Source organism: Heliangelus exortis, chromosome 8 (genome assembly GCF_036169615.1).
Source record: "Heliangelus exortis chromosome 8, bHelExo1.hap1, whole genome shotgun sequence".
NCBI lineage: Eukaryota > Metazoa > Chordata > Aves > Apodiformes > Trochilidae > Heliangelus > Heliangelus exortis.
In genome coordinates this window covers 12,106,968-12,123,285 of record NC_092429.1, presented here as the reverse complement: position 1 = coordinate 12,123,285, position 16,318 = coordinate 12,106,968, and the positions used below count along the sequence as shown (strand labels likewise).

Genomic DNA, 16,318 nt, shown 5'->3' with positions numbered 1-16,318 from the left:
TATTCGCAAAAAACTAATATTCCCATGGTGTTTCAATTAGGGAGGAATATTCTCTAAATATTTCTCTTAATAAACTGTGTTTAGGTTGTTATGTTGTTGTTCGTTTGGTTTTTTTAATGGTTACATTTTATTTTGGATATAGATCAGTCATAAGTTTACATGTTTAAATTAGCAAATAACCATATCTACAAGCAACTAGAATTAAAAGCCATTGACAAAGTTAATAAAATTCAAAATTGCAAGATAGATGAGGAATAGAAGTGCCATGTAAGTGGAAATTCAAGTTCACATTTACAACATCTTTATGAAGCCTATGCTCCTTGAGAAACAGGCTGCTGGGAAAAAAACAGATCTGCAATCCTTGAGGCTAATATGGTGTTTATGTAATGTGTTTCCTCATCCAGGAGAGACCTGTCCACACAAAGTACCATTGCACTCCAGCACTCCCTGGCTGATGAAATTGGTTTAATGCTATCAGAACTGAGCAATTTAAAGAAGCATTGAAAGGTTTGCTCTGTATTGAGCTCAACAAGTCAAACATCTTTGACTTGAGAACCCTGTCCTTAATGGTCCAGGATCTTGGCCGAAGCAGAAAACTCAGCACTGTACTCTGTAAGGAAAAGGAAAGACTAAAATACAGTGCACATACTTACAAAAGGCTATTATATTTAACAGAAAAACAGTAAATAACCAAATAACTGAGATTAAAACCATGAAGGTCACAGAATTAAATGCTAGGACTACTGTTTCAAAGAACTGCAAGTGGATTTTTAGAAGCTTTTTCTGTGCCTACAAGCTTGAAAACCTCTAAGAAAAGGAAAGTTAATAGCTGCAAATAATGGTGTTGCACATGATATTTTAAAAAGATACAAATATGCTGCAATGTAAAAAGAAATGTGTTCTGCAGTGAGAATTTTCAAGTTTTGTAAATACAGAAAAAAATGTGAAAATAACTAGATGCAACTAAGACTGAGCAGATCTCATCCTGATTTTCTATGCAGCAAAAAAAAGCGTTTCCATGCAAATACAAAAAAATTACATAGCTGTGACTTACAATGATTGAATTCAATAAAAATAAAAAAGTCATATTAAAGGCATGGGGTTTAAAAACAGAATGTTATTAGTACCTGCTAATATGTCAAGAAAAAAAATAATTAATTCCTGACCTGAAATATATATATATATATTAGTTAGATATTAATGACTCAGCACATACAGAATAGAAAGAACTATTGAATTATATTTCGTACAACTAACTAGAAACAACTTTTTTTTTCCCTCCTACATATTACAGCACCACAATATGCCTTGCTCTACAAGAAATTATCTGAGAGATACAATTGAAACTTTAATTTTGTCAAATAATTCTGATTTATTTCCCTCTGCTATATACCACAGTTATCAGTTTATAGGCAAACAACATCTCTACAACACAATTATAGCTCCTCCTCCCTGTCTTTGACACAAAGGTGCTCTAAGGACCAATTTTAGGATTCCCTGCAGACAAGGAGTATCAACTTTTGTCTACCTGAAAATTGAGATCATAATGGGCTCTTTAACAGTTCTGAATGACTGCTATCCATTTTGCTATTTATATAAACTAGCTTATATTGATAAAAGCAAACAAACAAAATCACTCCATGGCCATCTCTAAAAGGGAATTCTGTGCTTAAGAGTGACCAAGATTTTCCTTGAAGATCACTGCTTAAGTAAAGCAAAGCCAGTACAAAGAACTGAACAGGTTTAAAAAACAGCCCGTTTTATAAGAAATGCTGCCTTTTTAGTCACGTGCCACTTAGCTAATCAAACAGGATTTTTGATTTGCATCAATGTCTTAACATTCAGATTAGTTTGGCAAATGGCAATACAGAAGATATTTTAGTCCATACTCAATACTACTATTAAAATTTAATGGTAGTTATTCCTAGTTTTAAATACATTAAAAAAAAATCTAAAAAAACCCCAACAAAAACAACCTAGAGGATTTTGGTATTTCACTTGGTGAGAATCAGTGTTGTTGCTTACAGACACTGCAGATTAAGCAGTTTCTTAAGTCATATGGATGATGATGTATTAAGCGATTATTTCACTTGAGTGTTCTAAATAAACTAAAATAAATAAACTCCTACAAATTTATTTCATATTAAACTCAGAAAAGTGAGTACAACATTGCAATTGAACTTCTAAATATATACCACAAACGACAATGTTCAGGTAACTATTTTATTACCTGGTTAAGAGAGTAATACCAAGAAAGGGGAAGATGAAATACCCGCAAAGCTGCCGTCTTCAGAGAAAATCGTGTCTCAGTAACACCTTCTGACATGGCTCCTTCTCTCCCATAACCTCATTAAGTAGAACTATCTTGAAATCCGTCACAGATGGTCTCTGGAATACTCTGTCAAATGAAGGACACATACTAAACTACTAAACTATGCACTAGCAGCCCAGGACAGCTTTCTTCTGTCTTGAACCTCTTGCATAACAGGTACACGACTTGTTTGATTCATGGTTCTGAGTTCAGACTTGTCCTCAATGATAAGACAGAAAATCTGGCTCAGCTTAGGCCCCGTTCTCTGCTCTGTCCAGAGACCAGAGACTTGTATATACACAGCCAGGATCTACAGAGGACTTGGTCTACTTTTATTATCTGTTAACTTACTTATTATACCTTCTAAATCATAAACGGAAGCCACCCTTAGATCATTACTAAGAGCTAAAAGATTTCAGAGCAGTCAGAAAAGGTTTATCTCATTCATAGCTTCAATTTTTTGCAGACACATGAGAAACAAATACTATACCCTGACGTAGTCTCCCCCATTAAAAGGGGCCCCGCTCGCACTTCCTGATGCGGAGCACAAGGCGAAGCCCCTCATGCCTGACACCCACGGCCGCCACCGTGCCACGGAGTGAAGTGAGAAATGGTGGGCCCAGGGGCTGAGGGAGCAGTCAGCCTCATGCACCGGTTCTTCTCCGGCCACCGCCGCGCTGTGCGGTGCCAGAGGCGTTTCCTCAGGGCACGGACACGGAGCGGCGCCCGTCCGCCCTCAGAGGGGCAGCGAGCCTCGTCGGGCAGCCGGATCCCTTGGGGACAGAACCAAAGTCTCTCCGGCCCTGCCGGACCCTCCCCAGGCCAGGCAGCCCCAGCCTCGCTGTCGGAGGTGCCCGAGCCTTGCGCGCCCTCAGCTCCCGTCCCCGCAGCCTCCCAGGCAAAGGCAGCCGCACCTCTCCCTGTGCCCGCAGCACGGCGGCCCTGCGGCCTCCCTGCCTCCCCCCGTTACCTGCTCAGCCCCGGGGCAGCCGCCGCGGGCTCCGGCGGGCGGCTCCCTGCCCGCCCCGGCGGCTGCTAGGAGACCGGCGGGTGATACGCTTCCGGGCCAGACAGAAGCGGCCCCGGTCGGCTGGGTGTCAGTCCTTGTCACTACCACGTGAGGGTGACCCGCTCCGTTAGGAGTCCGCGTCGGCCATCTTAACCCCGGGCAGCCTTCTCCTGCCGACGCCGGGGCGAGGTAGGGTAAGAGACTGGCGCCGCCATCTTTGTGAAGGGCAACACTCACGTGAGTGGCCGAGACGCTACGCGCGGCCATCTTTGTGCGGGGCGCGTCCCGGCGCCGGTGCTGCCGCAGCCTCAGCCGGTGCGCGTCCGTCTGCTTGAGGAGACGCCGGCCGAGCCGTGGCCTGGGCGCGCACCTTCTTCGCCACGGCCGCCGTCTGCACTGCGGTGCCCTGGGCCGGGGAGCGCTACCCGCCAGGCCGCTGCCCCCGGAGGCTGAGGTTCGCCATCGATGTAAACCACTGGGCTGGCCGCGGCTCGGCTTAGCTCCGGGCTCCACGCACGGTGCGTCCTCCCGGCTGCTCCGGTAAGAGAGGGAGAGTCCCGCTGGCGGCGGGTAAGGTGCGAGTCGGGTCTGGGCTCCATGAGGGACACAGGAGCTCGGGGCCGGTATCTCCGGTCGGTCTCAAAGTCCAGGGCGGCTCGGCCCGCTGGGCGTGTTGGCACGGTGATGGCCGCGGCCGGGACGCCGCGCTGCCGGAGGGCTGGGCGGGGGCCAGGGGCGGTGCGCGGCCTCCATCCCTCCCTTCCCCTCCCTCCATCCCTCCCTCTCCCACCGGGCCGCGGAGCTGCGGGGCGGTGAACCGGGCGTGCCGAGGCCCCGGGTGGTCGTGCGGGCTGGAAGTGGCCTCGGAGCTCTGCATCGACCCCAGCAGGTATCTCCTGAAGTTGAAGCCACGCGGCGGCGGTGACAGATACGATGCAATTTCCTAATAAGAGGAATTGAACCGTAAATGACTCCGTTCGTTCCCTGCGGTATCTACGGGCTTGGAGCCCCGCGTAGGAGAGATGAAACAGGCTGGGAAATAAGCCGGGTGTAGTGGAAAATCACTGTGGGCTTCTCCTGTGTGCAAGCGACGTCTTATTTAGGAAAATCCTCTTACATAAAGGTCAGCTACTGAGTTTCAGAGTTAGGTCTGAATGTGTTGGAAGAAAGAAATAATTGGGCAGTCTGTATACCTTAGAAGGCAATATAAAATGAAAAACGGCTAGTGCTGTAAGATGATATACCCTCAGCTCAGGTATACCTTCTTTTTAATGTCCTTTCTATTTGAAAACAATTAAAAAAAAAATACAATGACAGTGGCATTAAAATTGTCTTGCTTGGGTGGATAGTTCTTGGTGCCTGAAGAGGAGGGCCAGGTATCTTTCATCAGCTTGCTGAGTATGCTTTTGTCATTCAGTGGAAAAAATACAGGGTTTTACTCTAAATACATAAAGTAAGTTTTCTATGAGAGTTTGTACTGGGGTTATTTTTCTCCAAGAAAACTGAATACTCATGTTTAGAGTTATAGCTTAAAAAAGGTAGAAGTAGGAAGGGATGAAAGATGAAAATCAAAACCACTTACTGATTAACAGACTATAAAGGAACTTACTGTGTGAAATGAAGATTGATCTTCTCTATTTCTTGACTTAAGAAGACTTTTCTCAACGTTAGTAAATATTTTTAATGTACATTGTTATGTTTAAGTAAATTCTGTGATGATTGTCAAGGGATCCAGTAAAGTTTTTAAAGAGCAACACATTAGAACTGATAGAAAAATATACATCTTAAAAATCTGAATATGTATGTCTAAGGCTGTAGCTTCAACAGGCGTGTGTAGTTTGGAATGAATGCTGGTGTGTTTTTTCTGAAGTGTGTAGAATCTGTGTGATAAAGTAATGCCTGAAGTTCCAGATCTCTTTAGTGTTCTAAGAGATTAAATGTTCAGATACAAAGTGGCACCCAAGTGTCAATCTTTTTCTGTTGCTATAAAATGAAAATAGATATTAAATGCAGCCATATATCAACATCACTAGTGAGTAACTGTGAGTGCAAATAAGAAGCCTGAACTCAGAGCTTACGGGTTTGATGTTTAGAGTCGTATGGCCAAAATAATAGTAGCCTATTAGTAATACACATTTACTGCTTCAGGTAATTACTATCTTCAGAGTAATCCTCTATAAGCATTCCCTAACTGAACTGTGTAAAATGATCTGATAAAATGACTCCACATTTAGGGATATTTACAGAATAAGGATACATATTCATTTAAGTATCTGTTAAAGTGTTACCTACTATAGCTAGGCAGATGAAAACGTTAACTTTTTGAGAGAATTTAAAATCATATGTTTCTGTAGGAAATATTAGGCTCCTTGCATGAACTTCACATTATTTGTAATATCAGTTGAATACTTAGTATCTGGTGGAGTTGTTCTATGTCTGTAATAGTTGTTCTGGGCGGAAACAAACCTTTTGGTGGAAACTGTGGAGGGATAACAAGGGAGAGACTGCAAAGTTCTCCTAAATATGGGTTTTAAAAAATAGAACTATGATGAGAAGCTTACTTCATGAATGTGATAATGAACAGTAGTTCAGTCCTGGCTCAAATCAGGACAAACCATTTTCTGTACAAACTGAGTTCTATACCCAGTTAAGTTTTCCTTCATTCTTGACCTCATAGTGAAACCAAGTTGTTTCTTGAATCTGGTATCTAGAATCATTCAGGTTGGAAGAGACCTTCAGGATCATTGAGTAGGTCCAGGATTTTCAGTTGGTAATTTTTCTAAGGTTCCTGTAAGACCATGGAATATTTTTTCAGTATCCATGAATAGTGACAGAAATACTTGTTACCTCTTGATGTGTGATTGCTGTCTAAGAGTTCCTGTCTTGGTAACAATTTTTTTAGCATTCCGCAAACAGAGGGCTGAAATTACTTTTACAGGTGCTTTCCAGAGTGTTTCTCAGTCATTCTAATATATAAACTTTTGATTCAGGAAGCTTCAGACAGAGCTGGGAAGGAACAAGCTACTTTTGGATGAGGTCAATGCAATGCAGAAGCTTGTGGAAAGGTAGATGTGATAATGAGATACATCAGTAGAGGAAGCTAAGCAATCCTTTCAGATAGAGTAGGAAGTGGTGAAATGGAGGAAGGGCAGACAGCAGGGGAGTGACTGCTCTGGGCTTGCTTGGACTTAGATGAAGGATGAATCATGGTTTTGAAATTAATTTTACAGTTATAGACTTTAACACAAAATTTAAAAAATTCTGTTACTGCAGTTAGATATTTTAAGCTACAAAGGTTATGGCAGTACAGCAAGTTATCATAGTTGCTGCAGGATGGAAGGAGATATGTAAGAATTTTTTTAATAGAAGGGGAAAGGAAGGCTGCCTAGCTCTGCCTGTGTAATAGCATGTATAAAATCTGCAAGATTAATTTTACTTCTACAAGGAATGCTCTCCATATGGACAGGAATAGGGACCACATCTGTAGGGACACGAGTTTCAACATGCTTTGGTCTTTCTGGTAATTATGAGGAGGTGCAGACTGCACCAAGGACAAGAATCTGATGTGAGCAGAATTCCTGGGTTTGGATTTGTTCTGGACTGCAGGTTTGGATTTGCATGGTTCAAAGTGTGAAAATTAGCTATTAAATACAGATCTGGTACCATGAGGTGAGGTCTTCACTTCATTCATAGCTTTATATTGCTTGGTATAATGCATTTAGAAAGCTTCTTCCATAAAAACAAACAAAACAAACGCCCCCCCAAACCTAAAGCTTTACCAGTTCATTACACCAGTCTCTCTAAAGCATTATTTTTAAATCAGCATTAATTCACACTGAATTTTATTAAGGTTATCAGCACTTTATTTGAAACTTTAAAACTCTCTTGTCCATTTTCAGTGCTTTAACATGCCTTGCAAAATGTGCAAGGTGGAAAGTATATTCGTGTTTCCACTTTTCTTCTGAAAATGAAGTTAACAGTTCAAATCAGAATTGCTAATATTGCTGATGTTGAGCAGATTTGGCCTGAAAAGCTATGGTTTTCATGTTTTAAGTGTCTTTCAGCAATACTGCATGTAGATTACAAATAAATACTGAACTGAGCAAATACTTCTCCAGTTGCAGCCTGTGTTGGAGTCATGCTTTTTAAATGCCATGCTATTGGTTCAGGATGAGAATTTAGACCTCATCTTGAAAAAAATTGCAAATTATTAATTTACTGTAGTATTTCCAGTCTTGTGAGAGAAGTTCTTAACTGCTTTCTTGAACAGCTGTTAACGTGACATTCAGAATGACTGAAAGATACACATACACACTTGAGAATGGGCATACATGTTATATAATAAATATCTTGTTTAATACTTACACTCAGGTATATACCTGCATGTATGTAAAAAATTATATAAAGTTGTATGTATTATTCCTAGAAAAATGATATATGATACTTTAGTAATAATAGTTATATAGGAATGTTGGTAGGAATACTGTAGACTATTTAAACACATACACACATTTATATAAAGCTCTTTTGTTAATCAAAGGGAACTGAAATGCCTCTTGATTCAAAGGGTTCTTATCATGAGCCAATAGAAGTAAAGACCAAGTCAAAGATAACAAGCTGAAAGTTCACTAGGAAGTGTGTATGAGGTGCCTCCTAGGCAGGGTTTGTTTTTCCTCATGCTGTCAAAGCTCTGTATTACTTAATACTCAAAGGAGTCAATGGGTGGACAGTGAAAGAAACGGAGCTAAAGCTGCCAAGGCAAACAGGCAAAGTGGAAACAGATACTCAGAGCTAAAGGCTGCCCACAGTTCAAGGAACATGCATCACTGAGTTAGGATGGAAGTTTAGTTGCAAGTCTTGATAAAAGAATGCTAGCTTGAACAGATAATAATTGGGGGAAAAAAGCTTAAGATTTCTTGGGATTTGGAGAGGTTGAGACATCAATAGTGATTGTTTAAGTGACAAAACTGGAACAAAATTCTTGGATGCTTCCTGTCTGCATAAGTAATTTGGAATATTTATCTAAAAAGAATGTTACAGAGTTCAGTTTTAAATTTTCTTTCTGTTAAACTTCATAGCTTTCTGTGCAAACATTAATAACAAGAAAGTGTTTGTATTTAGCATTCTTTATTACTGATAAGTGTCTTTGTCTGTATCAGAGACCTTGGATGGACAGAGAAAACTCAAACGAGCAAAGTTCACTGAGTGTTCAGTACTGCATGTGAATTACAAGTTTCAAGTTTCAGTTGTCTTTTGATACATTCCAGATTCAGGCCTATTATGTATCTTTATAAATAAATAAAACCAAGATAAAGTTTCCTTCTCCTTTGATAAGCGAGTCGTGCGCTCCCACATTTTAGCCTTCACAGCTTCAGTGTTCAGCCTTCACTCCTTAGCACTAGAATATACAAAGCCACCACCAGTTCTGGGGAGGCTTGAAATCTCTCATGTTTATGTCATTTGGGTACTATGCTGGAGTACAAGAAGTTAATTATTTGATGCAAACAAGGTCTGCTCCACTCAGGATTCTTTCAGTTTATGCCCTAGAAGTCAGACAATTTCGATTGAGAAATAGCTGTGTTTAATTTGGACTGTTGTTTGGACTAATCTTACTGTTAATAAATTTACTTATACTAACTTACTTTAAAAAAGGCATTTTCTTTTAAAAGGTATGTATATCTTGCATATTAGATATCTTTTTTATTGCTGCCTACTGTTTGGGCAACCCTGGAATTAGGTTTTACTCATTCTTTTTTTCTGTTCACAAGCGATTCCCTGGTCTTGAAAATCCTACCTACAGGATCTCAGAAAAAATACAGCTTCTAAAATGTCGTCACCCAGCAGCAATTGCCCACACTTGGCATCAGTTGGTGAGATAACAAAAGAGGAACTCATACAGAAATCTCATGTGAGTTGTAGCATCTTACTTTCTTCCCATCACAGCTGACTTTGGTCACTTTTTAAAGCTACAAACCTTGTAATGTACCGTTAGTTTTCAAATGCACTTATTTGTTAAATCTTCTATAAAAGCTAAAATGGAGTAAGATTTACAGACTTAACTGAAAAACTATTTTTCAGTATGTAACACTTAGAGTACCTTTCCTAGCAGTGTTTTCCAAAGCAAGTGATGTCTAATGGAAATGTAAGTTAAAATTAAGATAACATAAAGCTGAACTTTATTTTCAGACACTGCCTTTGTAGAAGTTAGTTATTAGGACTATTGGTGTAATACAACATTGATAATGATTTTATGTAGAAAGTGTAACAAAGAAATTTGTGCTGAAGTTTTTCTTGGAGAGTTGTTTGCTTTTTGATGGAGGAGGCTCCATTTTGAGAAAATGTCCTACCTGAACTCTTATTTTCCACCTAGTATTAATAAATGGTTCAAAGAAAGATTTTGTAACCCATCACAGGAGCTGAGAGGTGATCAAAGGCCGAACCCTTTCTGTCCATGGTGCTAAATTTGTTTTCAGAGAAAGTTTAACTATTTGCTGCTGAGGAGGGGAGAAGTTCTATAGTATTGCATCTTTTGTTGTGAACTTTTACAGTGGTGTTGACTGTCTGGAAACAGAAATACGCAGTTATTACAGGTTCTATCACTTTCATTTATGTTTAATTGTGAGTAAAGGCCAATTTAAAGGATTTTATAGTAATGTGATTTATGTCTTTGCTTTATTTAGAAGAACAGTTGTTGGCTTAAGATGAAAACTCATATATCCAAGGTTTTACTAGAAAAATATGTTGATCTAAAGATTTTGTGAAGCAAAACAAGAAGTTGGTTATTATTCAGTTGATAGTGAGCTTTACAGTATTTTTTTCTCATTTTTTTTTAAAGTTAGGGTTTACTGGTGAAATTAAAAAATAATATTTTGCTTGTGTCTTTTACTTGAATAGGGCACTTGTCAGGACTGTAAAGTCAGAGGACCCAACCTTTGGGCATGCTTAGAGGTAAGTAGATCTGTTGTTCCATTGTAGCATCCTTTTCTAGGAATCTCTAGATAAGGTGGAAGTATTTGTTTTGTGCACCAGCTTTAATGAAATTGTTTAAAACGCTTCCTTAAGTTACTATTTAAAACAAATCCTCTTTGCAGTTTTCTATTTTTAAAATTATTTGCCTTTTATCAGGTACATGCTTCTTGGAATTCAAGAATACTGTATGATTTTTTTTTTTTTTTTTGCTCTTGTTTTTTTTAATCTGTTTCCCAGGTTTGAAAGCCTAAAAAAGAATTTATTATCCCTGAATTAATTATTACTTTTTATAAGCTTCATTTAGCATTTGTAATAACAAGGTCTAGCAGTAAATGCAGACTTCTAACAACATTACAGTGCATACTGAATTTGTAATTACATAGCAAAACAGAGAAAAAACTCACTTTGAAACTTGTAGAACATGATATTATACTTTCTTTGAACATCATATTAATTTTGTACAGCCTTTACCTTTGTATAGGGTTCTTTCTTAAATATGCTTCTGCTTTACTTTTCTTGCTGTTTACAAAACAACCATCATTTTCAGTGTGTTTAAAACAAAAAGCTCTGAAAGTGTTGCTTCTGATTGGTCTATGATACCAACAGCATAATATGCTGCTAATTTAGTTTTTAAGATGTCTTGTGAGTTCCTCAGACATTCTGCAGTTTCCAGAGACTGGAAGCCCCATTTTGCTCTATGGGGTTAAACTTCATTTCTTGGTAACATGTGTGTTAAGTCCTGTCAGGAAGAGATGTAGGCTGAGATGCCAACCTTCAGGTGTAGGTTGGAGTATTTTTTAAACCTACTTAATGATTTTTCTTTTAAATGTATTATGGTAACAGTTAAGACCTAAGATTATTTTGCTTCTTCTATCAATAGGAGATAAAAACAAAGAAGAAACAATATTTAATGTCTTTGTTAGATGGCTTGAATTTTAATAACATACTATATTAGGTACATTACAAACATTCTTTTGGGAGTAGGAAGAGATTTTTCAGAGATGCACCAGCCTGGCAGATACAGAAATGCTGTGATGCTTAAAACTTTTTTTTGTATTTGTCACTTAAAGCTCTTAAATGTTTTCTGAAAGACTTACTTTCATACCAACATTTCCATAGGAGAGTTTTGTAATATGTAGGACACTTAGTGTCATGCTGTAGTGTTTTTCCTCTTGGGTTAGTTGGCATCTTGCCTTCATCTTTTTCAGTAATAAAATACGGTGAGATCTCAGCATGTTACTATCTGGCACTTAGCCAATAGTTGTGATTATTTAATATGGAAAATTGACCGTGTTCAGCTGCTATTTGATTGTATAAATTAATGTGCTTAGGGAGTTATACAGATACCATGCTTTACCCTTGTGATTGTCTTGACTCATGCAAATGAGGAATTAATGAAAATTGTTTGAAGACTGGCAGCTGCAAGATTCCACACTCAAATCAGCCAGCCATGTTTTGCAATTAGCACAATTAAAATCAACAATTATTTTGCATGTTATAACTAGAATGTAGTAAGTATTTAAGCATATAATGCAGGAAACTCTTATTTAGAGGTGACAGAACTAATTAACTGTGAAGTAACACTGATAAACAGGAACTGCAGATAGGGACATGCAGGCATTTTTGTTATATAAATGCCATGTTTTGAGCCTTTTGCAGTTCAGTATTTTAGACACTGGGCTAACTTTGTTTTCTGTAACAATCTCTAGCAAACCAGCAATTGTAAAAAAAACCTTAATCGAAGTAAATATATGGCCAAAAAAAGCCTATTTCAAATGCATTAAATGCATAATACTGCTTACCAGTGAGATGAGTTAAATCTTGCAGCATCCCTATTTACATTAGGTGATACTTATTTTAACAGTTATTATGCCTTTATCTTGGTTTGTGTAGTATACAGCTTGAGTGAATTTTAAAGGGACTGGCACTATGTTCTTATTCTGTAAACCTGTTTGATACCACTTTTTAATTCTATATTCTTCTTTGTATCTTGCTCAACAGAATAGATGTACGTATGTTGGCTGTGGTGAATCCCATGTTGATCACAGTACCACCCATTCCCAGGTATATGTATTTCCTAGCATTATAGTTACTTGAAGCAGTAAAGTAAAATTAGAAAGCTTTTTATACTTACTTTAGTGATGTTAGTAACCTGGGTTAGCATAACTGTCTGGAAATTCAATTAGCTGTGTCTGGTTTTCATTGATAAAAGCAGGTTTTACTAATTTAGAAGTATGTGAGTTTACAGTCTCTGTGCAGCTGCATATTTATTTATGTAATTCTGATGTTATTGTGCTCCTTAAAAGAACATGATGAAAATTTAAAAAAAAAGATTGCTGATGATTTTCAGGATGTATGGATAAAAGAGTTCTTGAGTATTTAAGCTATTGTGTAGCACTTCCCTACTTCAGCCTACCTTTTTAGGATTGTGGCTGCCTGATGGGTAACGGGATGGAAGCTGGATTGCTGAACAGGTGTAAGACAGGAAGTATAAATTACCAGAACCAGGTGCTTTGTTTCTGCATTAACCTCCCTGTTACAGTGGCTACAGATGAAGAACCTGTAGACTGAGCTGGATATATCCTTTCCTGCTATGTCCTGATTTTGGATCCAGCTTGGTAGGAGCAGTGGCGTGTGCGCACTGTGTTCTGCAGCATGCCAAGTTCTGGCAAGGTTGGACAGCTTGAGTGCATCTGTTTGAGTCTTAAACTCCCTGTCTGTTCTGTGCACACTTGCCAAAACAAAGCAAATGAGATGTCTCATTCTCCCTTAACAAAAACATTGTGGACAGAAGGATGGCAGTTTTATTAACATGTCATTTAAGAATTGCTGACTTGCTGATTAAATTAACTTCTTGCCTCCGATTTACAGTTTGTCAAAAAATACATCAACGGTTGCACAATGAGCAATTTTTGGTCCTTAAAAATAGTAAAAAAATCCCAGCCGTGGTGCATATTTAAATGAACAAATAGAATATGCCAGGGTTTTACAAGAAGTATGCCTTGTGACTGCGTTTTACACCTATTCCTGATTTTTTTTTATTTTTTTTATTTTTTTTTTTAGCAAGGCTTTGAGAGAAGTACATATTTATACAAATCAGTAGTACAATAATATGAAACTACATAAACACTTTGGTTTTGCCATCTATTTATTTTAGTTTAGTTTCTGGATAGTAAGCCCAGTTCTCATGTCTGGATTGATTTTTTTAAACTTTTTTTTCCCTTCCCCTCAGTAAACTCAACAAAATGAGACAAACAAGGTTGACATAAATCAGTTTATTTCTGCTTACTCCCATTATCTACCAGTAAGATTCTTGAGTACTGCAAATAATCCTGGTCATTATGACCACTTCAAGAAAATTAATAACCTGTTGCTTTGGAGACCTGAAATTATTTATGCAGCTGAAACTGCAGAGTCAAGCATATTCTTATTAAATTCGTCATAGAAATTTATGTAATCTGATAATTTTTAGTAGGGGGAAGGCTACTTGATAAAAATGTAGTCCACATTTTATACTAAAATCATTATTGTACAAGGCCCTATTAAATGAGACTAGGAGGAACTTGGGACATCCTGCAGCAGTTGTATTTTCCTAATAATCTAGCAAATCCATCATTGTCTATAAACATCTCTGGTGCTCTTATACAAGGAAGAAATACAGGAAGTATTGGTGAAAATATTTGTGAGATGATAGCAACTCTGAACCCATTTTACAGTAAGAAAAGAGGCTAAAAAGAGATGAAAATTAGAGGAGTAAAAATATTCTCCATCTGTAAATTCTGATATTGCTTCACAGTATGAAGCGGTCAACAAGAGAAGTCTAGAATGTTTGTTTTGATATGAACACCTCTAACTGAACTGAAAATCTTGTCTTGTTCTTCTGATTGATTTTTAAATAGCTTCAATTTTCTACAGCAAGACAGTAGAAATAAACAGCATCCCTAATTTAGAGGAGGTGGCTGCCATTATGACTCATAGCAGACATTCCTGGAAAAATGTTTTATTGTGAATTGTAACACTTGTGACAACAGCCTTTTTTTTTTTTTTTTTTGGAATTACACAGAGGCATGTCAGATAGGACAATGGCTTTGCATCTGATTGTATCTCATTGCTAATATGAGTGACCTGTACTAAAAATTGGATAGTGTTGGATAGTTTGTGCTGAAATTTCAGTAATTGAATTTGCTATTTTTTGATGTTCTAACATACACATTTGTTTCATTGTTTAAAGAACTAGAATTTGAATACTTCTGTTCTGCTTTGCATGTTGCAGTATTTAATTATTCCAAATTTCTGAGTCACAGTTTTGTTTTTTGTTCCCTTTTAGGAGACAAAACACTGTCTAACTGTCAACCTTACTACACTCCGTGTTTGGTGTTATGCCTGTAGTAAGGAAGTATTCCTGGATAGAAAACTGGGATCTCATTCTCCACTACCAAATGCAAGAATCTCTCAACAAGCACAAGAAAATAGTGTGCAGGTATTTTTTTAACAAAAATGGAACAAAGCCAGCTGTAGCTTTGCTGTGAACAGTGTGTCTTCTCTTCATGAGAGACTGACTCCTCCTCCTTTCTAGTGGCTCAACTTTCTGTTAATTTATCTCTATTTTTTATAAAATTCCTTTGAGAAGACAGTGCTCAGCCTCTGTGTTCTGTCTTTATGTATTGCATGCTTCCTAAGGATGCGTTTTTCATTTATTTTCTATTGTTTGTAGTCCACAGTAAACTGTAAAAAACCACAGGGTTAAATTTAAATTTACAAGATTGGAGTAGTTTACCTGTGCCTTCTCGTTCTATCAGCTCTCGCAATGATATTTAAAAAATTCATTGCAGTAATTGCTGTCTAACAGGGAGTGGCAGAATGCCTTAGTAGGTGTTTTTGGATACTTACCTGAGATATAAAGTCATTCATACAAGCACAGTACTTTTGGAGAAATGTATGCAAATTGTTAACCTCATTCTACTAGTAATATAAGACACTTAAAGGGATTCCTATAATTTAGTTTGAGGTTTAAAATGTCTTGTCTTCAGTTTTGACAAATGAGTGAAAAAGTCTTGATTTTTGTGTTAGTGTGTGGGAGAATTTTTCCAGTGGAATGGTAGATTCACAAACACTCCTGAGTAGTTAAGAATTTAACCACTGTGCAAGAAGTTACTAGGAAGGCAATAGCAACCTGTGCCAGTTCTATGTAGGTGTAATTTTGGCGTGGAATGACAAATTCATTGTCTTAGATTCATGTGGAAAAAAAATTTCCAAACTAGAAACCAGAATGCTAGTAGTGTTCTGTGGCAGATAGGATTCTTAAGGGGTATGATTACACCAAAGAGAAAAATATGGCTGGTACCTGGAAAGTTGGTATTTGTTGAGTAAAACACAGTCTTAAAATTGTAGTGCTTTGTATGATTATGGCATCAAAGACAACTTTATAAAAGCACTTAGCTGTTCCTAACTCCACATTTATTAGCAATTTACATAGTAGTTGAAGAGGAAGGTAATGAATAAAACATCAGCTCATACTGGAGAGAAGTTAAAGGAAAAGAAGAGCAAAGCAGAAATTATACAGAGGATTCTGAAATATGCCGTTTGCTTGTCTCGTTGCTTGTTCTGTGATTTCAACAAGGTTTGTTAAGGTTTGGTTTGTGGTTATTCTTCATTGGCATCAGTACTTTTCACTCTGATATTCTCTTTGCTAGATAAGTGTTAGCTTGGAGAAAGTTATGCTGCAGCTAAAGTATAATTGGTATACTGTATGTATCTGAAAAAAGTGCTATTTCTTGCTTAATGTACTTATATAAAGAGGACAGGTGATTCAGTTAAAACTGACACAAGTACAAGTTTGGTATTCTAAAATTGGTTTGATTAAGACAGCTATGGAAGCAATACTGTGATGCATAGGCTGGAGAGGAAGGAGCAGTTTTTCAGTATGTGTAGAAATGAAATATCTTTTCATACTTTGAAGTTTAGTATTTAATATGAACATGATCTGTTAATTTTCTCAAAATGCCAGCAGCTCAAACAGAATAGTATGA

The 16,318-nt window shown here is 37.9% G+C and overlaps 2 protein-coding genes across 9 annotated transcripts in view; one reads left to right on the top strand and one right to left on the bottom strand.

Moving 5' to 3' along the window:
- MIGA1 (mitoguardin 1) overlaps positions 1 to 3,697 on the bottom strand; it is a 35,440-nt gene extending 31,743 nt beyond the window's left edge. The window contains exons 1-2 of one of the 3 annotated variants that reach the window (XM_071750498.1): positions 3,558 to 3,697; positions 2,231 to 2,398 (exon numbers count right to left, since the gene is read on the bottom strand). In XM_071750498.1, the coding sequence (XP_071606599.1) occupies positions 2,231 to 2,326 (96 nt within the window). In that variant the 5' untranslated portion in view covers positions 2,327 to 2,398; positions 3,558 to 3,697. Of the gene's footprint in view, positions 1 to 2,230; positions 2,399 to 3,281; positions 3,425 to 3,557 lie in introns of those variants that run through there. The other 2 variants (XM_071750499.1, XM_071750497.1) reach the window with 2 other exon arrangements.
- USP33 (ubiquitin specific peptidase 33) overlaps positions 3,698 to 16,318 on the top strand; it is a 38,641-nt gene continuing 26,020 nt past the window's right edge. For 3 of the 6 annotated variants that reach the window (XM_071750454.1, XM_071750453.1, XM_071750450.1), the window contains exons 1-5: positions 3,719 to 3,860; positions 9,089 to 9,228; positions 10,215 to 10,268; positions 12,291 to 12,353; positions 14,617 to 14,769. In XM_071750454.1, coding sequence (XP_071606555.1) covers positions 9,148 to 9,228; positions 10,215 to 10,268; positions 12,291 to 12,353; positions 14,617 to 14,769 — 351 coding nt within the window. In that variant the 5' untranslated portion in view covers positions 3,719 to 3,860; positions 9,089 to 9,147. Of the gene's footprint in view, positions 3,861 to 4,057; positions 4,210 to 9,088; positions 9,229 to 10,214; positions 10,269 to 12,290; positions 12,354 to 12,831; positions 12,908 to 14,616; positions 14,770 to 16,318 lie in introns of those variants that run through there. The other 3 variants (XM_071750452.1, XM_071750451.1, XM_071750455.1) reach the window with 3 other exon arrangements.